A 17,896-nucleotide genomic window follows, 5' to 3' on the forward strand; every position below is an offset into this window, starting at 1 on the left:
AATACCTAGAAAAAGCACATATTTAACGGCTCTGCTGGATCATAACTCCTACCCCATCAAGGCTGTTAATTACCTTGGCAGCTCAAATGCAGATCAGATGTATTTCTGCATTCTTCCTGGAGAAGAAGGGGAAGACAAAAAAAAATGATAATATGTAATGTGTAAGATACAGTGTATAAAATGTAATGCACACTCTGATTTCAGTTTATGAAGAGCCAATGGCCCTTTAACTAAAACCCCTACCAGCACCTCTTTTAAAGAAGAAGATGTAACACTGAAGTCTCTGATGAACTGCATTTGAAATCATGAAGTGGAGTTGCTGATGGGCACACTGTGTGTTTTTGTCTCTTCCAGATTAACTATCCTTTGGTCTGATCTGGCTAGCAGAGAGGACCACGATGTGACGGAGGAGAATGAACTGGGTGTTTGCCTCCTGGGTGAATAAAGCCACATAACTTCAGGCCTGCTCTTCCAGTGAAGCTGCTTGCTAATTAGTTTGCCAGTAGGAACCTTTAAGAATTAAACACAGGAGACATAATCCTCCCTGCAAGGTAATTAAAAATATTTGCCCCTTGCTGATAACTGACCTGCTGATTTCCTCCTGTTTGAGAAAGCTTCATAAAAATTACTGCACTGTTTGTGTAACAGGACAGCCACTTGCACAGATGTTTCCTGTCTGCTAACTTTCTTCAGCTCAGTATTTTGTGAGGGTGTCATAGGAACATCTGAAAGCCTTTTTTTTTTGTTTGTTTCTGTGAAGGGGGAAAAATGATCTCTAGATTATTTAAAAAAACAAAACAAAACAAAACAAAAAAACCCAAAACCAAAACCAAACAGCAAAGGTGCTATGGAAGTAGATCATCTGATCAAGGGTAGAGGCAAAGCTTTAACAATGCTGGAGGTCAGGCTGATGGTACCTGCTGACTGCCTAGCTGAGATCCCTGTTCTGTCCAGGGCCCAAATCCCAAGCAGTGTGGCATGAAGACAACTCTTTATACCTTTCTCAGTCTATCTCCCAGCAGTGTCCTGTTCTGATTTCAGCTTCCTCAAGACTGTGTGCGGGAGTCTTGGCATGAGTGGATCATGCAGGAGAGGTTGGGTCCATGTCAGGTCACAGCTCTTTGAAGGGAGGGGCTCGGTGGGTTCGGCTGGGCTGAGTGCTCTACAGATATATGGTGAGAAGCTGCCAGCACCCTGAGGAGATGCAACCTGATGAGGAAATACAGGTATTCTGTCTACAGTCTTCAGCTAAAATGCTTAATTGGGGGTTAATTGACCCCTGCTCTGAAGGGGTTTGTTGTACGGCATGAGCAGGCATGGGAATGGGAGCATCTGCTAACGAAACTGGGAACAGCTGGCCCAAATGCCTTAGGTCATGAAGACAGTGCTGCACATGATAAGAAAGCTCTTGGGAAGAGCAGAGTAAAAGTAGGAACTATCCCTGCTGAGGTGCAGTGAGCACGTCGGATATTGCAGTTGTCCTGAGGAAGAGTAGGCATGAAGTGTGGCTGCCAAGTCTCTCTGATCAGAAAAGCCAGTTTTGGTCTACATTCAGAAACAACAAAAGCTTCATCCCTGGCATGAGAACAGTCATATGGGACCATAAAAATTCTACCTTGCCTATTATTTTGCCTCAACAGCTGTCAATAGTAGAGGCTTAGATTATAAGGACCGTGGCAAACCTAGAGCAAGATTTCCCCCTCAGGCCATTCCCAGTGATCAGAAATGTAGGGACATTATGAGCCAGAAGCTGCAGCTGGTCTATTGGGTTTGACAGGTCCAATTGCATCTGTGTTCTGGGTCTGAGCACATTAATACTGTTGTTCTCCATGGCAGAGTCCTGTGATTTTAATTACACACTGTACAAGGAGGTGTCTCCTTCGTGGGTTTAAATCTCCTGCACAGTAATTTCACAGCTGCCTCTAGGAATGACAAATACTAATTTCTTTTTTACCTCCTTCTTTCTGTACTTGATGTTATAGACAGGTAAACATTGCTGCAGAAATTGGCCTTGCCCTCTTCTGAATTGCCAGAGACAGCACAGAGCCATGAGACAGAGCAGGATCCTGCTGTAGTGCAAACTTTCAGACGTGGTGGCATTTAGAATTGGTTTGGAACAACAGCAGATTCAGTCTGGTGTTTCCGTCCCTTAAGAGACAATTAAATGTAAATGCACAGAGAGGTGCCACTTCTGGAGATCTCATGGAAATCTGCAGGGAGACGTTTCTGCAGTGACCTTTGTCTAATGATCTTACTGGACCATAAACTTCCAGGCATTCTCTGTCTCCCACATGCTCCTTGTGTGATGGGTATGGTTCAGCGGGCAGCATCATGGGCTGCTGCTTCTTGGTGCTGTCATGCCGAGAAATTGGGCTGTTGGTATGCTGCTGTTCTCGTAAGCATGGATGCTGGTCATGCACTTTCAGTGTTAGTTCAACAAAAATCCTTTGAAACCTCTATGAAAGAATGGATCATCCTCACCCTTCCCACCTTTTTTCAGTTATTCTTGCAGAGAGAAACCCCACAAAACAAGCGTGATATCTAAGGACTTCATATGTGGTAGTCACCATCCTGACCTGCTTCAGGTGGTGACACTGAAGCCCAGCCTTTGTTGGGTGCAAGAGTGCTTGAGTTAGATTTCTTAGTAATGTAAACCAGAGTCAGGAACTGACAATGGGAAAAGGCAGGCAGGCAATTTTGACTCTCATTCAGAAAATTCTGACTTAAGCTAATTTTTGAATTCAGCGGAAGCTGGGAACAAACAGCTTCTCCCAGAGGAATATCATTTCTAGTCAGCTGAGGGTTGGGACCTTGCCTCTAAAGAAGGCAGGGTTTCCCAGTTCCTGGCAAGTTTGAAATTAGGAGCCATCACTCTGGCAAAACCCCCTTGGCAAATCATGAGTGCTCATGAGCTATCAAAGCTCTGCAAGGCAATGAATCTGCTCTGATTTATACCATTGTGAAATCTAGCCTTTAATTTTAATTCTTGAATTAGCAGTTGTTTTAATCATGTGAATGCACTCTGCCAGGTTGTCAGGGCCACATATGTGAAACTGAGAATTATTGCTTCAGTGGAGCCCTAAATATGTAGTGTTTTAGTAAAGCCTTTTTATTGGGTTTATGGACCATTAAGCAGAAAGTGTGATGGAGAGTCATGCAACAGTCAACCTGAAGCAGGCACAACCTTCTTCATCATTGACTTGTGCAATTAGGGAGCAGCTCACAGGTCATTTGGTATTAATTGGCCCCCTTTGGAGCTTGAGCACTTTATGAATGCTATTATACAATATGAGAGCAGGGGACTCGAATCAATGACACTGGCGGTCTCTTTCCCTCTGACAGCCACTGTTCTTAAATAAACATGGCTTATAGGGCTGTTTCTGTTGAGCCCTATGGAGCCACACCAAGAATGAGTTCAGCCACTCTGGTTTCTACCCAGCAACAGTCAGCAAACACTAAACACCAGTTCTGCCACATGTGGAACTGTCTCTGTCAGATGGGACACGTGGAGATTTGCTTCAGAAAATCTTCCATCCTGCACTCTCCCATCACTTTTCTGGTAGGGATGAGTACACTGAGCCATTTTGAACCTCATGTTACAGGCCCAAGGAATCCCTAGAGGAGACACTGCATCTCTGGAAAGGTCTGAAATGAGATTTCCTGGTTATTTTTTTCTAGAAGCCCAGGCAGTCAACATATCTGATCAGCACGGTTTTCCTGATATCCTCCTGCCCTCTTGCTCAAGTCACGCAATGTGCTGTTAGCATTACCCAAGCTAAGGAGAAAACAGAATTGTCTTCCTCAGCAGGGGCTGAACCCCTTTCTGCAAAGCTTGTTTTTACCTGAATTTCTAGGATAACCTGTAAGGTGAAATGCAATATGATGCAGTAGAGGATGCTGCTGTATTAAGAATACTCAGGCTGGAGTAGTGCCTGAAGAATGGAGAGAAGTAACTGTTCATTCCTCTTCTGTGATTTCTCCTTTGACCTTTGTTTTTCACCATCTCTATGTTACCTTTCTCCTTCTCTCTCTCTCGAGATCATGAAAACAATCTTTTAAAGAAGAGGGGAGCATGATTCATGTTCAGTCAGCTCCAGCCCAATTCGTACAGGATTCTTCTGCAATAAGCTGGAGAAGAGCCTCTGTTCAGTTGTCACTGGCAGCATCTAGGCTGGTTACAGCAGTGTGGGCATGGATAGCAGATGAGGGCATGTAAGTCTCAGTGCCGCTTAAGCTCTGGAAGAATTACCTATACTCCATCCAGTGCATAACTTACAGTTTGCGTTGTTTCCTGTGGTCACCAACTCTGCAAACAGACAGTGATTGGTGGCTTAATATGGGAGCTAAGATCTTGGCTGTGCTTGCAACAGGGTCTAGCATCAGGCATGTTTGTAGAGCAAGTACCTTTAAGCGTACCTGAGATCCGATTGCCACGTTAAAACAGTTTTGCATCTGAGGACGGTTTTTTTGGATTTGCCGGCTCCCACACCCTGAGCATTTCCACCTCTGGGAGGTCCTGTCTCAGCACCCCTCGCTGCCGGCCGCCCAGCGAGGATTCACTCCTGCATCCCCCCAGGATCCCCCGGACACCACCAATTGTTTGGGTTTTTTTTTATTATTCGTAACGTGCGTTTCAAATCTCTTGCGTTTAAGAGATCCCTGCCTCTCTGCAGCAAGCGGAGAGCCTGCATCTTACTCCCCGGCATTTGGCGGTGTTTCTCCCCTCCTCTCCCCGTGCAGCGGTGGCCGCTCTGTTCTCCGCCCCCGGGGCCGGGGCCGAGGCCGGGGCCGGGGCTGCCCCTCGGCGGAGACGCGCTCCGGGATTTTTCCTCTCCCCGGGGGAAAAAGGGGCTGTTCTGCTCCGGGCACCTCTGTCAGCTGAAGGGGGCGGGAGCTGCAGCCTTGAAGTAGAAAAGGAAGAAGAAAAAGAAGGCGCGGGGAGAGGGTGAGAGTCCCCGGACAGCGGGGGCGGCGGTGGGCTGAGCCTTGCTGGGGACCGCGGGCTGGAGGAGGAGGAGGAGGAGGCGGGAGAGGATGCGGCGGGGCAGCGATGCTGCGTCTGAACCCCCTTCTGCCTAAGGAGGAGGACATCATCCTCCGAGGGGAAGGAGGAAAGTGGGGAGAAGGCGGCCAAGCTCGCACGGAGCTGCCGAGCTCTCCCGGGGACTGCCCGGGGCTCGCCTGGCACCCGAGGAAAGTTTCCCGAGCTCGGTGAAGAGAGGGGAGGAGGCATGTGAGATCCTTCTCCTCCTAGCGCACAGCTGGGCTTCTAGCCCCGGCCCTGCTGGGACTAGCCATGGCTTTGTCATCCCCGACTGAAGAGTGAAGGGGAGACCCGGGGCACCCGCTCTCTCCATCGTCTTCCCCGGCTCCACACTCCAGCCCAGGTAAGTGTCCTCCCTTCCAGACACCGAGGCTCTCTCCGGCCCTGCCGGAGAGTTTCCCAGCACTTTGCCCAAGGAAAAAGTCTGGTGCTTCTCCTGATACCTAAAGGGTGCGTGTGTGTGTGTTTGTGAGTCTGTCTGTGTGCGGGGGGCGGTTATAGCTGTCTGACTGCAATTTCTGTTTGCTGATCACTGTCATTATTTCACTGTGCCATCACACCTCTAGAAAAGAGACTCATCTGGGGTCTGTCAAATATTTTGGCTGTGCTGCTGCGGTGAGACGGTGTGGAAGGATGACAGCTCAATCCCCCTCGCTACAACTAAGAGGGAAGCATGCTTAGCTGTGCATGTTGCTGGTGCTGCTGGTATGGCTTTAGATGACGCTCCTAAAATGCTGGCTGAATATGTCAGTATGCCCTTCGAGCTCTAGGAACTCTCAGAGCTATGAATGAAAGTCTCTCTTTGTCCCCCTGAGAATATAGGGAGGGATGGATGTTCCCCTGGAAGGAATCACTATAGCCTCTGGATTTCCATCACTCTAGCTTGGATATGCAGCTTTTTTTTTTGTGTAGCAGTGCTTGGCAGTAATGCATTTCAAGCTGAAATGTTGTTTGGAGAAGAAACCTAGACTCTAACCGATAAGAAAAGAACCTGTTTCACACAGAGAGCCCGAAGAGAACTTTTTCCACTCCTGATGGAAAGGAAACTAGTCATTTTGGACAGGATAATTTGGCTGGAAAGTTGGTCATTTTTGAACCACTAACTTGGCTGAAGTGGAAGGTAAAAGCTGCCAGATATCCTCAGGCAGGTCAGCAGTGGGAGCTGACCCACATCAGTGAGTTCTTGTGACTGCAAAGAGGATGGAGAGGGACCCTTCTCCCCACAGCATTAGCCTGTGCTCCAGGAGATGACAGGAGAACAAAGATGCTTCTGTTGTACATGGCAATCAGAATAAAGATGGACTTTGTGTTGTTACAGGATCTTATCAGGTAGAGGATGGTGTAAGAGATTCTGTGGCTTTGGTTTGTTTTTTGCTTTATCCTCCACTGCTCTGCTGGCTTTCTCATCCCCATTTCACCTGGTTTTCCAAAAGGAATCCCTTGTGTATAATCCCTGATGTTTTATATACAGATCAAGACAAGAGCAAACAGTGATCCACTTTCTAAAAGTTCCCAGTCCAAACATGCTGTCTTCTATGTACTGTTGGTTACCCTGTGGTGCGTGTGCAGGTCATGTCCTAGCCCTGTGATGGTGCTGTCTTCCAAGGTCTTCTGTCCCCAGGGAGAGGTCCCCACTCCAGGCAGGGTTCCCCTTAGATTCTCCAATGACTCCATTGCTTTTTACTGGGAAAGGTCCGTTACTCCATGTAGGTGCTCCAACCAAAGAGGATGGGAAAGAAGTTTTGTCTTGGACATGGCGTGGCCAGAACCCTTATGGTGCAGCTATGGAAAGGGTGTGACAAGCCCCAGAACTGCTCGCACAGTTAAATGATATCTCACCCTGGCTCTATTTTTGACCATTCCAGCTACCTCTGTCCCATGGTTCTGGGTATATCTCTATATACATAATGTGAATGAGGCAGATTCGTCTCCCTATGCTTTTCTTTGACGTCCTCTCAGCAGGTTTGGTGGTTTGCTCCCTCAGTCACCCCCAGGTGCTTTTATCCTCCACCTAAGGGTGTGCAACACAAACCCTTGGATTCAAGCTGTTACAGCTTCACTCTTCAGGCAGTGTCACGGCCCTTGTGTTAGACCTGGCCCTTTGATCTGACAGAAGCGTGTTTTACAGTCGCAGATGTATCTGAGGAGGTCCAGGACCCTGGGTTTTGTCACACTGCCTGCTCTAGTCTCTGACCTTTTGTGCAGGTTGATACTGATGCATTCCCAGACACCCAACCCAATGGGTCTCCTAGGACGATGACGCCTGGCAAGCTACTCATCACTGCTTTAGCTACAACGGCTTATTTGGAAACTTCCTTTCTTCCCTCTTCCCTTGTCAGGAGGCAGGTAGCTGCTGTTACCTGACCAGTCCCTTGGCACAACCTGGGAGCTGCCTGCCTGTCCTACGGTGACCCAAGGAGCAGCCGGTGCCTCCTCCAGTCAAGCTGCAGGGTGAGAGGTCTCCATCCTTATGTGCCACATCCCTATTTCACTCTAGATCTGGTCCCCTCTCCTTCTGGGAAGCGGCCATGAATGCCTGGGAAGCTGATAGTGACTGTACCCACCCTGAGCCCAGCTGGATCGTTCTCTCATGTCATTTATCCTTCCAGAGTGGATCTGTGGTTCTCTTTTACCTGCTGGGGTGAGCTGTCCTTGGATGGGCTGCCCTGATTTATCATTTGTAATGGTGCCTGAACAAGCCCTCTTGTCCCCCTCCTCCCCTGTTACAGCCTGAGGAGGTCCAGTGAGGATTTTGCCCACGCTTAACCCCCTACACTCACGGAGCTGTAACGACGAACAAAAATTGCTAGGCAGAGAAAATGAGCTACCAGGGACCGTGCTGGCTGATATCGCTGCAGCCCTGAAAGCTGCCAGAAACCAGCATGGTCTCTTTGGAGTGACTACAGGTGGCCACTGACAGATGTGATGGGCCACAGGTTGAAGCTCCTCTTGAAAATCTCAGTGGGAGCATGACCTCCGGTGTCTCCCTTGCCTAGAAGCAGAGGCAGCCAGCTTGTTTGTGCATCCCGCGAGAGCCCAGCAGCTGTGATAGCTGCCTGGCTCTCCCAGGAGGGGGAATTCTTGCAGGGTGGAAGCAGGTGAGTGCTGAGGAGTTGGGAGGGAGAAACCTGGAGGAATGAATCTGTGATATAATTTAAGCACGAGGAGCCACGCAGTTCCCTGCCGAGCCCTTTGCAGTGGGAGGATGTAGGGCAAACCGAGGGGAAGAGCCACGCTGGGCTGTCTGCAGCCTCTGTGTGCCAAAGATTCAGACTGGCATCCATAAGAGCTGGGCTGAGAACAGTGTGTGTGTGCATGTGTGTCTTTAACCAGAAGCTATCTTGGTGCTGGTCCAGGGCTGGTGAAGGAGGCAGAATCAGGGCTCCAGCTCACATCAGTGTGCCAGGCTTCCCAGTCAGAACAAAAGGACACTGCCGGAGAAGCATGCGTATGTGTTAGCCTGGCTAATGGAGAAAATGCCCATTCTCTTTCACACACTCTCGGTTCTCCTGAAAAATCTTTGCCTGCAGAGAGACTCCTCCCCAGTCAGGCATCCCCAGATGAGGAAGGATTTCATCTTTCCATGTGCCTGTCCCTGTCAGCTCCAGCTGATGTCTCACTGAATAGGAACTCCACTGAAAGTTCACCACTGCACTTCATTCAGGTCTAAACGAAAACCCAAGCCAAGGAAATGGGATACAATACTGGATAGAGCAGCAGAGAGCTTTTCCTCAGCTGGAGGTGTGGGAAAATTTTATAACCTAGGAAACATGTTGAAAATGCCCGGCTGAGCCCACTGGCATGTTTCAGGGTGATGGGTGACGGTTTGTTTTTTTTTTTAATTTAGTGGCTGCAGAGTGTTAATAGCACAACAGTGATTCTTGGCTCTTGCAGTAGAAACTTGTGCAGTATCAGTTGTCCCCCGGCAACCCTTTTGAAAGTGATTTGACAGCAGAGGAGGGAAGAAGCTAGGGAGCCAGGCAGGGGAGTAGGAGAGAGCAGACCGCTATTGTTTGCAGTCAGGCTGGGAAGAGAAACGCTTTCCTGCCTGTAAAATCAAAGGCATCGCCAGCAAACTGTTGGCAATTTGGCTTCTGGCAATTTGGCTTCCCAGCAAAGTAAAGCAATCACAAAGCCAACTCTTATCACATCAAATAATCTCCTCCATGGAGAAGCTGCTGTTGTTAGTCAGGGCTATGTGTTTCTTCCTTGGGTCCTAGGCAGATGCCCCCACAGGCTCTTGTCCAGCTTCATCGTCTCAGTTTCCATAAGCCTCCATCCAGGAGCCGGTGTTGTTTGTGCACGAACCTTGTACAAGTTTGGTTTTACAGTTGCTGAGGCAAACAAGCTTCCCTGCCCCTTCTACGAGACCTCCTGTGATCACACCGAACGTGCTGTGATGCATGGTAGAAAGCATGGTCCAGCAGGCAAAACACCCACACTTGCTCCATTTTATCACAGACTTCTGTGACTGATGGCAAGTCATTCAGTATCTGTGGATGGAGTTTGTCTCACTGAGCATCTAACTGTTAACTGCTCAAGTCATCTCCAAGGTTCCCTCTGTAGTCAGCTCAGCTCCCCATTGTGGAAACCTTTTTGGGATGTTTTGGATCTTCTTCTGGGACTTTTTATTCTCCACTGGCTAGAAAGGCAACCTAGATGACTAGTTTCAATTACTGGACAACCGAGACGTGGAGCAAAGAGTCCCACTTTCTGTTACAGTTTGGGATCATTACCCATCCAAGAATATATCGCACTCACATTGCAGTGAGGGATGTTCAGAGCAGTACTGGGGTCTGTTGTTATTTTGGGTAGGTGTTGTGTGGGTGATGACAAACACTGTGAGACCAGCTACTGCCCGAATGGGCAGCAGGACATATTGCCTGTCCTGAAGAACCTGTATTTTAAGGGAAGGGTGGGTGGAGTAGAGGGAGCATCAAGAGATGTACGCAGCAGGTCTCAAACCCATGTGAGAAACATCTGAGCTCATGATGTGGGTCTGTCTGTCCAGCCACACTGCTGCAATGCTGCGCTGTGGCTCAGACTAGGCAGAACCAAGCATAGGTTCTGGGCCATCACATGCTTGGATTCACTTGGGCGTCATCCATCTGGATGGCAAAGGGCATTGAGCACGCTGGGCTCAGTGCTCCAGCCTGAGGCTGACTGCATGTGACCACCATGGACAGGAAGAGCTCAGACTTGAGAGCAGGTTTGGATTTGTACTTAGTTGTTGGTACCAGCAAACCCGGAGAAGATGCTGGTCACCATGAGTGGTGGTAGAAACCTGCCTTTGTTTCATTGATCTAACAGCTGCATGCTTTTCTGTTCCTCTCCAGGGACTTCAAGGCAGCAGGAGACCAGAGCTAGCCTTCTCAACACAGCGTGCACCTCGAGAGGACTAAAGTGACCTCTGAGACTCATCTCAACATGTTCAGTGAAAAGAGCAGCGCCTCTTTGTCTCAGAAACCCATCCAGAAAAAGACACGACCTCAGGCCCTCCCCTCCCCTGCTCTCTGCTGTGCTTGTGGACTTTGCATCATGCTAGCAGGGATCAACATTACTTTAGTGGGAGCATTTGCCTTTGGGACCTTCCTCCCCGTGAACAACCCTCCCATTATCATTGGACCCATCTTGCTGGTGGTGGCCTTCACGTTCTTCGGTGCCTGCTGCATCTGCAGCCGGAGGCCCCCAGCTCATGGGGCCAGGAAATCCAAACCAGGTTCCAACATTGGGCTCATCAAGCCTGGCAACACAGCCTTTGAAATTGAAACTAGTGAGCACACGGTGCAAGATACCACCGCTGTTCAGCTGAGCCCCACAAATTCCCCCATCTCCTCAAAAAAATCCACACCGGTTCACGAGAACGCGAAGACTTGCAAGCTCTTCACCATGGAAGGCAATGGGCCGGTGGCCACGTACACCACAGGAGGAGAGGCAATACAGCTCAACTTGCCCAGGGACCTGGCCGCATCCTAAAGCCAGGCAGAGCTTTTGTTAGCAGCCAGCCAGATGCTGCAATGGGTGGGCTGGAAATCCATGATGTACCATTGGTCAGGGGTGTGGGGAAGGTGCTTGTGAAAAGCCAGCAGACAGACAGATCTCTCTGAATCAATTTAAGGGAGGTGGATGCAACAGCAGAAAAATTCCAGGTTTTTGCTGAAAGGAACATGCCCATTACATGGCTTTAAAAAGAAAATTGATAATGATGTTGCTGTGAAGGGATGATTCTTCAGTTCCTGGGAATAGACCGGCTTTTTGGGGGAGCAGATAGGAAGAGGGGAATGAATTAATTTGTCTAGCATAACGTGGAAATGTGATGGCTGGAAAGAGGGGCTACATGGAGCTCAGAAATGACAGCTCTTTCTTCAAGAAGCCATTCTTGACCATAAAAGAAGCAGGAATGCAGTAAATTACAGCTTGCTGCCACTCAGTCACAAGAAGATTTCAGCATTTTTAGTGCCAGGCTTTCTGGCAGTAGGACAAAGCTATGTGTTTGCTATTGAAAAAGCAGTGAGAAACAATCTCCCCTCCCTTGAAAATCCTTGCCCCGGCTTGCCTTCATTGGGGTGACTTTACCACCCATTGTAAGAGACAATGAATCACAAGGATCGCAATTAGCACTGGTATTTTCCTCTTGTTTTAATTAGGTTGGGCTGCAGCTGTGCTACTCAGTGCAGTACGTATCTTGGAAGATCAGCCAGGCTGAATCCGTGGGGACAAGCTCTTGGAGTAACCAGAGATTGGCAGGAGCCTGCAAATGAAATCTTTGGGCAATGGTTATGTACTGAGTGCTAGGCAGCTTCATTTCCATCTTTTTGTAGAATGCTTGCTTGGGACACGCATAAGCTTGAGACAAGGGGCAAATAACTGGATGGGCTTCAGTATAGCTGTACTGGAAGATGGTCACTGTACCTCCTTCCCTGAAGTAGCTGCGAGATCCATTACACAGAGTGGGCAATCAGGAGTGGATCTCCTTGCTGCAGGAAACTGGCTGCTCAATGTGCTCATGGACTTGCAAAACAATGGGATGAGTTTGCAGAAGAGAATTTATTACAAGCTGTTCAACGCAAAGACACCACCTCTGCTTCAGAAAGACCCTGATCTGATGGATTATTGCTGCAAAGGTTTTGTGTTCTTCCCTGGGTGACCCCGACTAGGAAGACAGTGGTGTGCTAATGGGCCTTTGCTCCGACTCCTGTAGGGGCTGTTCACCTGTTTTATAAGATATGGGACCAGTGTGGGGAAGGACAGCTGTGCTAGGCAGGATCCGTGTGTGGGGAGGCAGCAGCAGGAGCGTGGATTTTGAGCAGGAACAGCTGCATATGTTCTCGGTTTATGGAAATCCTTTATTTGAAAGGGAGCTCTTGGGACTTTGAGTGACTAGGAAGTCATATGGACACAAGAGTGACTATACCAGATCATTACAAAGGCCCAGCTAGCCCAGCAACCCATTTCTGACAAGGCCAATAGCAAGGTCTGGAGAAGAGCGTAAAGACAGGGCAAACCCAGGATGTTGCTTGCCCAAAATGTTCTCCCAGCCTCCAATGCGCTATTGCTTAGGACCTTCCTGAGCTGGAAGTGGTGCCTGTATTTAGTAGCCCTGAATGGATTTCTTCTTCATGAAATAATCCATTTGCGCCTTGAACGTCTGTCAACTTTCATCATTTGTGATCCTGCAGCAGGGAGTTGCACAGTTTAATGAAAGGCCATAAAGTTCTCTATCCTTGGCTTATTTTCATCCTGCACCCTACTAATTCCCTTTGATGCTCCATGTTTCCAGGATTAGAAGGGCCAGCAACCTGTCCATGCCCCCCCCCCCCCCCCCCCCTCAGGTTTTCTGGGGCCTTTGTCATGTTTCCTTCAGTCATCTCTTTCTTATGGTACTTCACATCTCTTGTAACCAGAGGGAAATAAAGCTTCCCATTCAGCCCAGCATCAGCAGTTTGCTAGGCTAAGGACAACACAGCCCTGAGCCCATTAGCCAGCAGAAATAGGTGTATGGAGAGACGGGAGGGCTGAAGGGGAAACGCTGAAGGAGAGGGAGAGGTTGTGACATGGCGAAGGCTCCCCCGGGCCACCAGCAGACCTCTGCATGGCCAGGCTGTGACAGCCATATGGCTGGTGTGCTGGGTTAAGTGATGGCATGTGGGGTCGTGGGGGAGCTGGAGAGAAGAGCCACGGTGCTGTACAGTCCATGCATGAGGTGTCCTAGTTGCTCTGGGGAGCCACTGTGCAGCTGATGACCCCTTCATGAGCTCAGGTAAGATGAGGTTGAATTTCATTCCTTGATGAGAGGTACCCAAACATTCTGTCTTAGTATGGGTCCTCCTTGAGTGCTCCAACAGTTTGCTGCCTTGAACAGCTCCTTCTACATCAAGGAATTATGTCTGTGATTTTAGCAGGACCGGTCTACTGACTAGGAGGGGCAGAAGCAGGCTTGGGAGAAGGACGTTTGTGTGGGCCTGGGAGGATGTGGGTTCAAGTCTTTGGAACAGCCTCCAGGTGCTGGGCAAATCATTTAATTGTGCTACTGCTCAGCTCCCTGCCTGTGCGAGAGGGAAAATACCTGCTGCCAACTCCACTTCAAGCTGCTTTAAAGATGAACACATTGCCAAGCAGCAGGGTTAGTATTAGCACACCTGAGCCTGGAGATTGCTTGAAGGTGGATGAGTCTGTATGTTCTGATCTCTGCATGATCTCCTTTAGAGCTCATTTTCATGGGTGAGCTCTGCCTCCAGCACCGGCTGCCCTTCGGCACGCAGGAACTGCTGTACTGAACAAAAGGCTCCCATGATTTTTGCCTGCTGGTGATTGCTGTAGCAATTAAACAGAATAGTTTGCTCATGTAGGTTTGATTCCCAGCTTGCTGGCTCACCAGCCTTTTGGAATAGCAGGCAGCAGGCTGGAAGTCCCTTAGAGGCATTGCCCAAGTGAATATGATTACTGCAGCACTTTTCTTTGAGCACTTTGAGCCAACAAAATAGTAAAATCAAGTGGTAACCATACAACTCCTTCCTCTACTTGCTGAAGGCTTGAAAACCAAGTCTGGGGTGTGTGTACCGGAATCACTCCTTATGGCAGCTGCAGCGTGAAATGTTACCAGTGATGGATAATACAATGGCAGATCCCATACAAGTCCCCTTGGTCAGGAACGGGGGCAGAAGCAGGACTTTGATGGCCAGCTAGGAGTTTAGCGTGGTTCACACTTGCGTTGTGGCACCACAGCCAGTACCATACAGAGAACCCCGACACGGCCCCGGGACCTGCTGCATCCTGTGCTGCACACGCAGGTCGCTGTAAAGCTGGTGTTGCTCTGGGAGTTGATGCCCTTGGGACCCAAGAGATGACAACCAGCAGAGATGGCACCTGGGCAAGCAGAGGTGTAGGACCAGTGAGATGCTGATCCCCTGGTGTGGTGGGTCTATACACCAAGCCGTGACCCCAACCTGCCTGCACAGCAAGGTGGGCGTGGGAACATCTGCTGCCTTCCAAAGCATGAATGCCCTGCTTTTGCCTTTTTCTGTCTTTCGGGATTTCCATGTCTGTCTGTCTGTCCACCTCCGTGATCGGCTGTGACTAATGTTGTTGTGAATCTCGTGCCTCCTTGTGTAGTGGGAGACAGGGAGAGTTTCTTGTGCTCCAAGTCAGAGTTTCTCGTGTGAGTCTTTTTTAAAATTATTATTTACATGTGTGCAATGTGGAATTTGGAAAAGACAGACCCATTAAAATGATCGCACTCGGTAAGCATTTGGCCCGTCTTCTCTTTCACTCTGCCCACCACCTTCTCCCTTACCCCGGGAGTGTGTGTGCCCCAAGGCTCTCTGTATTCATTTTGCCTTGTGCTCCTCACTCTCCTTCATTTTCTGGACGGTGCAACTAGCTGCAAGGAAAAAACATCCCTAAGAGTTCATGTTGCCTCTTGAATGCCATTGCTCCTTGAAGCCCTGGTTGCCTAAACACTAGTCCCACTGTGGACTCCCACTATCATTGCTTTGGCTAACACAGGAATAGCCCAATTTAGCCTTTTTTTTTCTGTGTGTGTGCATTAACCCCCAGCTGTGTACCTGAACAGGCCAGATGTGAATTGTGGGCCTCCAGTTTATTAGGGACATGGGAGGAGCAGGTTTGTGGGCTGGGGTGGGTGAGGACTGTGGGCTGTTCTGAATTCAGCCTCTCTGATGGTGGAGGACTGGACTGGATTATTTTAGCTGATCCTCCCCAGTCCTGGCTATAGATGATGTTTAATTTATGATGCAGGGGAGGGTTGGAAGCTGTATCTGTGTGTGTTTGGTGCCATCACCTTTCTGTGCTCCTTCTGGGCTTAGCCCAACATGGCCTCTTGGAGATGAGTCAAGGAGGGATAGCACGGCGAGAATTAAGAGGATTTGAGAGCCTTGCAAATTCACCTCGTCAAAGGGCTTCTCTCCCATGTGCAGCCGAGTGATTTGAGAGGAGAGGAAATCTCTCCGTTCCAGGCAGGCTGGCTGGTTAAAGACCTGGGAAATGAGCTGGCTAAGAAGGCTCCACTGACAATGTGTGTAAAATGAAAACCTCCTCCCTTCAGAAAGGATTTTTTTTGGCCGTTAGGAAGAACTCCCTGGAAAGGTTTTTCTTTTTTAGAAGTGGTACCAGAGAGAAAAGTACAGAGGAGGGTTTGCTGAGCATCCACTGCTGCCCTCCTGGACTTGCAGCCTGTAGCATTCCTGCCACGGCAGCTGCCCAGCATTAACCTGGACCGTGAGCTTCTCTCTCTGTCTGGAAGAATAAAACAAAAACATTACATGAAATGTAATTAACTTTTTCTAATTCCCAGACCAAATTTATTTGTGGCTAGTTTATTTCCTTTTATCCTTGCACCAACAGTGGCTTTTAACTGAGATACCTTTTTGCCTCCTTGAAATTTGTATCCCTGAAACATTTTAGATTTGTTGCAGATTTCCTAGAGCTTCCCTTTCATCAGGCTGAGCTGGCTGACCCCTTCCATCCTTCCCTCCTGTGAAATGCTCACCCTTCCCCAGGAGCTCTCACCTCCCTCTCTGGCCTATCGCTCTGATTTTGGTTCAGGAGCTCCATGAATGCTCATGAACTGCCATTCTTCTGCAGGACCTACAAATCCACAGCAAAGGTACAAAACTTCCAGGTCTCTCTTGTGCAAGAAATGGGGCATTTTTCCCTGGATAAGTCCTGGAAGAGGAAAAATAAAATCCATGAAAGAGCAAAAATATCCATGAAAATGTGAAATTTCCATTTGCAAAGTTCTTCTGTTAAAAAAAAAAAAAAGAGCTTTTATGTTGTTAGTCGCCCATGAGTCCATAGCAAATGTGCTCAACTTAGAGGTTGAAAGGCTGGTTTTCGCCAACTGTCAGACACTGTCAGCTTAGCTGAGCTTTCAGCACCCATGGGAGAGACCCTCGGACACCGCCGGCTGCCCCACAACAACATGCTCTAGGAGAGGCTTGTACATTTGTTTTCTAAAACTCCTGGCTGATGACCCCAAAGAGCTCCTCGTTTGGGGTGGCCTCAGAGTGACACCTCTACCCATGTCCCCAGGGTGATGCACAGCAGATGCTCATCCTCTGCAGCAGCACCCCCCTCTAGATGGACCAAGGATATGGAGCATTGTCTTACACTGTTTGCTCTCTCACACTTCCTAGGGAAGCTGGGAGCTTGACTTTTTTCATTTTAATATCAATTTAAAACACTTGGAGACTGGCTCCATGCAGTGGTGGCCAGTTTGGGGGCTTCTGTTATCCCAGCTGCGCCCAGTGCTGACCCGGGGACCTCCAGTGAGGAGGGGACCACTGCTCACCCAGGCTCACAGTGAACCATCAGGCTGCAGAAGGCAGCTGGACCATCAGGGTTGGTCAGCGAGGATTGCTCCATAGAGGCTCGTTTCCATGGCTTTGTTCAGTCTAATTTACAAAGTCTGTGGAGAGGAGATTTTGCCATTTCCATCAGCAGATCTCCTGCTACTTGTAATCACTTTCAGTCTCCCTCTGTGGGACCTGCACACGCTGACATGGCTTTGAATTCTCAGAGCACAGAGGGTATCAGGCCTGGGAGGACAGATTATGTTTTTCAAGGCATCCTTGCATGCAAAGAGTCCCCAGGAGTTTTTCCAGGGAGCACATATTCATTGGGAAATTCTGATTTCTTGAAATTGGCCTGTCCTGAGAAGACACTGGTTCTCATGATGCTTTTGCCAGGAAAAAGACTTCCCAGGTTTCAGATGAAAATTTCCAATCCAAACACTTGAGAATCGCTCTATTATTCAATCCTCCAGGCACCCCTAAAATGAGAACTGGCTGGGCTCTTTCTCCACATGAGGACCAAACTTCAAAGGCAGCTTTGGGGCTACAGTCCCTTACCAGACCCCCTGCTTTCAATCAAGTCCAAAAAGCCAGATCCCTCTGCAACGGTGCTTTTAATAAGCTGTGCCTCCAGAGATCTGCGTACCCTCCCAAAACCGTCGCAGGAGGTCTCTCCTGCTGAAATCTTTGCTGGAGTTTCTGGCATCAATCTGCTGTGACAGCGAACACAGCTTCATATGTAGCTCTCTGGCCTGGTGCCAGATGGATATTTGATGAAGTTTGCTATAAAGTCAGACAGAAAAATGATTTCTTTTGCTGGCACATAGGCAGAAAAGATGCTTCTTTTGGAGACAAATCCTCCTCTGTTGTTATCTCAGTATGAGAAATCAGTATGATCTATGGTTCATCTTTTTATCTCCAGCTGAGCCAGGCAAACATGATGCTGTCATTAGGAGCTGATCCTCCCTCTCCCATTGCAAGCGGCTGGTACTTTGTGCCGTTTGCTGTCTCTGGGGCTCCGCGCTCTCCATTCGGAGGCAGA

General features: G+C 48.9%; 1 protein-coding gene across 2 annotated transcripts; it reads left to right on the plus strand.

The window, feature by feature from the left end:
* Positions 1–510: 510 nt before the first annotated feature.
* Positions 511–11,020, plus strand: TMEM275 (transmembrane protein 275). Of its 2 annotated transcripts, none has more exons than XM_075157037.1 (2): positions 511–551; positions 10,381–11,020. In XM_075157037.1, exon 2 carries the CDS (start codon positions 10,472–10,474, stop codon positions 11,018–11,020), a length of 549 nt encoding a protein of 182 aa, XP_075013138.1. In that variant the 5' UTR covers positions 511–551; positions 10,381–10,471. The 2 variants fall into 2 exon arrangements, with proteins under 2 accessions (XP_075013138.1, XP_075013139.1); XM_075157038.1 differs by lacking the exon at positions 511–551 and adding an exon at positions 790–1,226.
* The last annotated feature ends 6,876 nt before the right edge of the window (positions 11,021–17,896 follow it).

Source organism: Calonectris borealis, chromosome 8, assembly GCF_964195595.1.
Source record: "Calonectris borealis chromosome 8, bCalBor7.hap1.2, whole genome shotgun sequence".
NCBI lineage: Eukaryota > Metazoa > Chordata > Aves > Procellariiformes > Procellariidae > Calonectris > Calonectris borealis.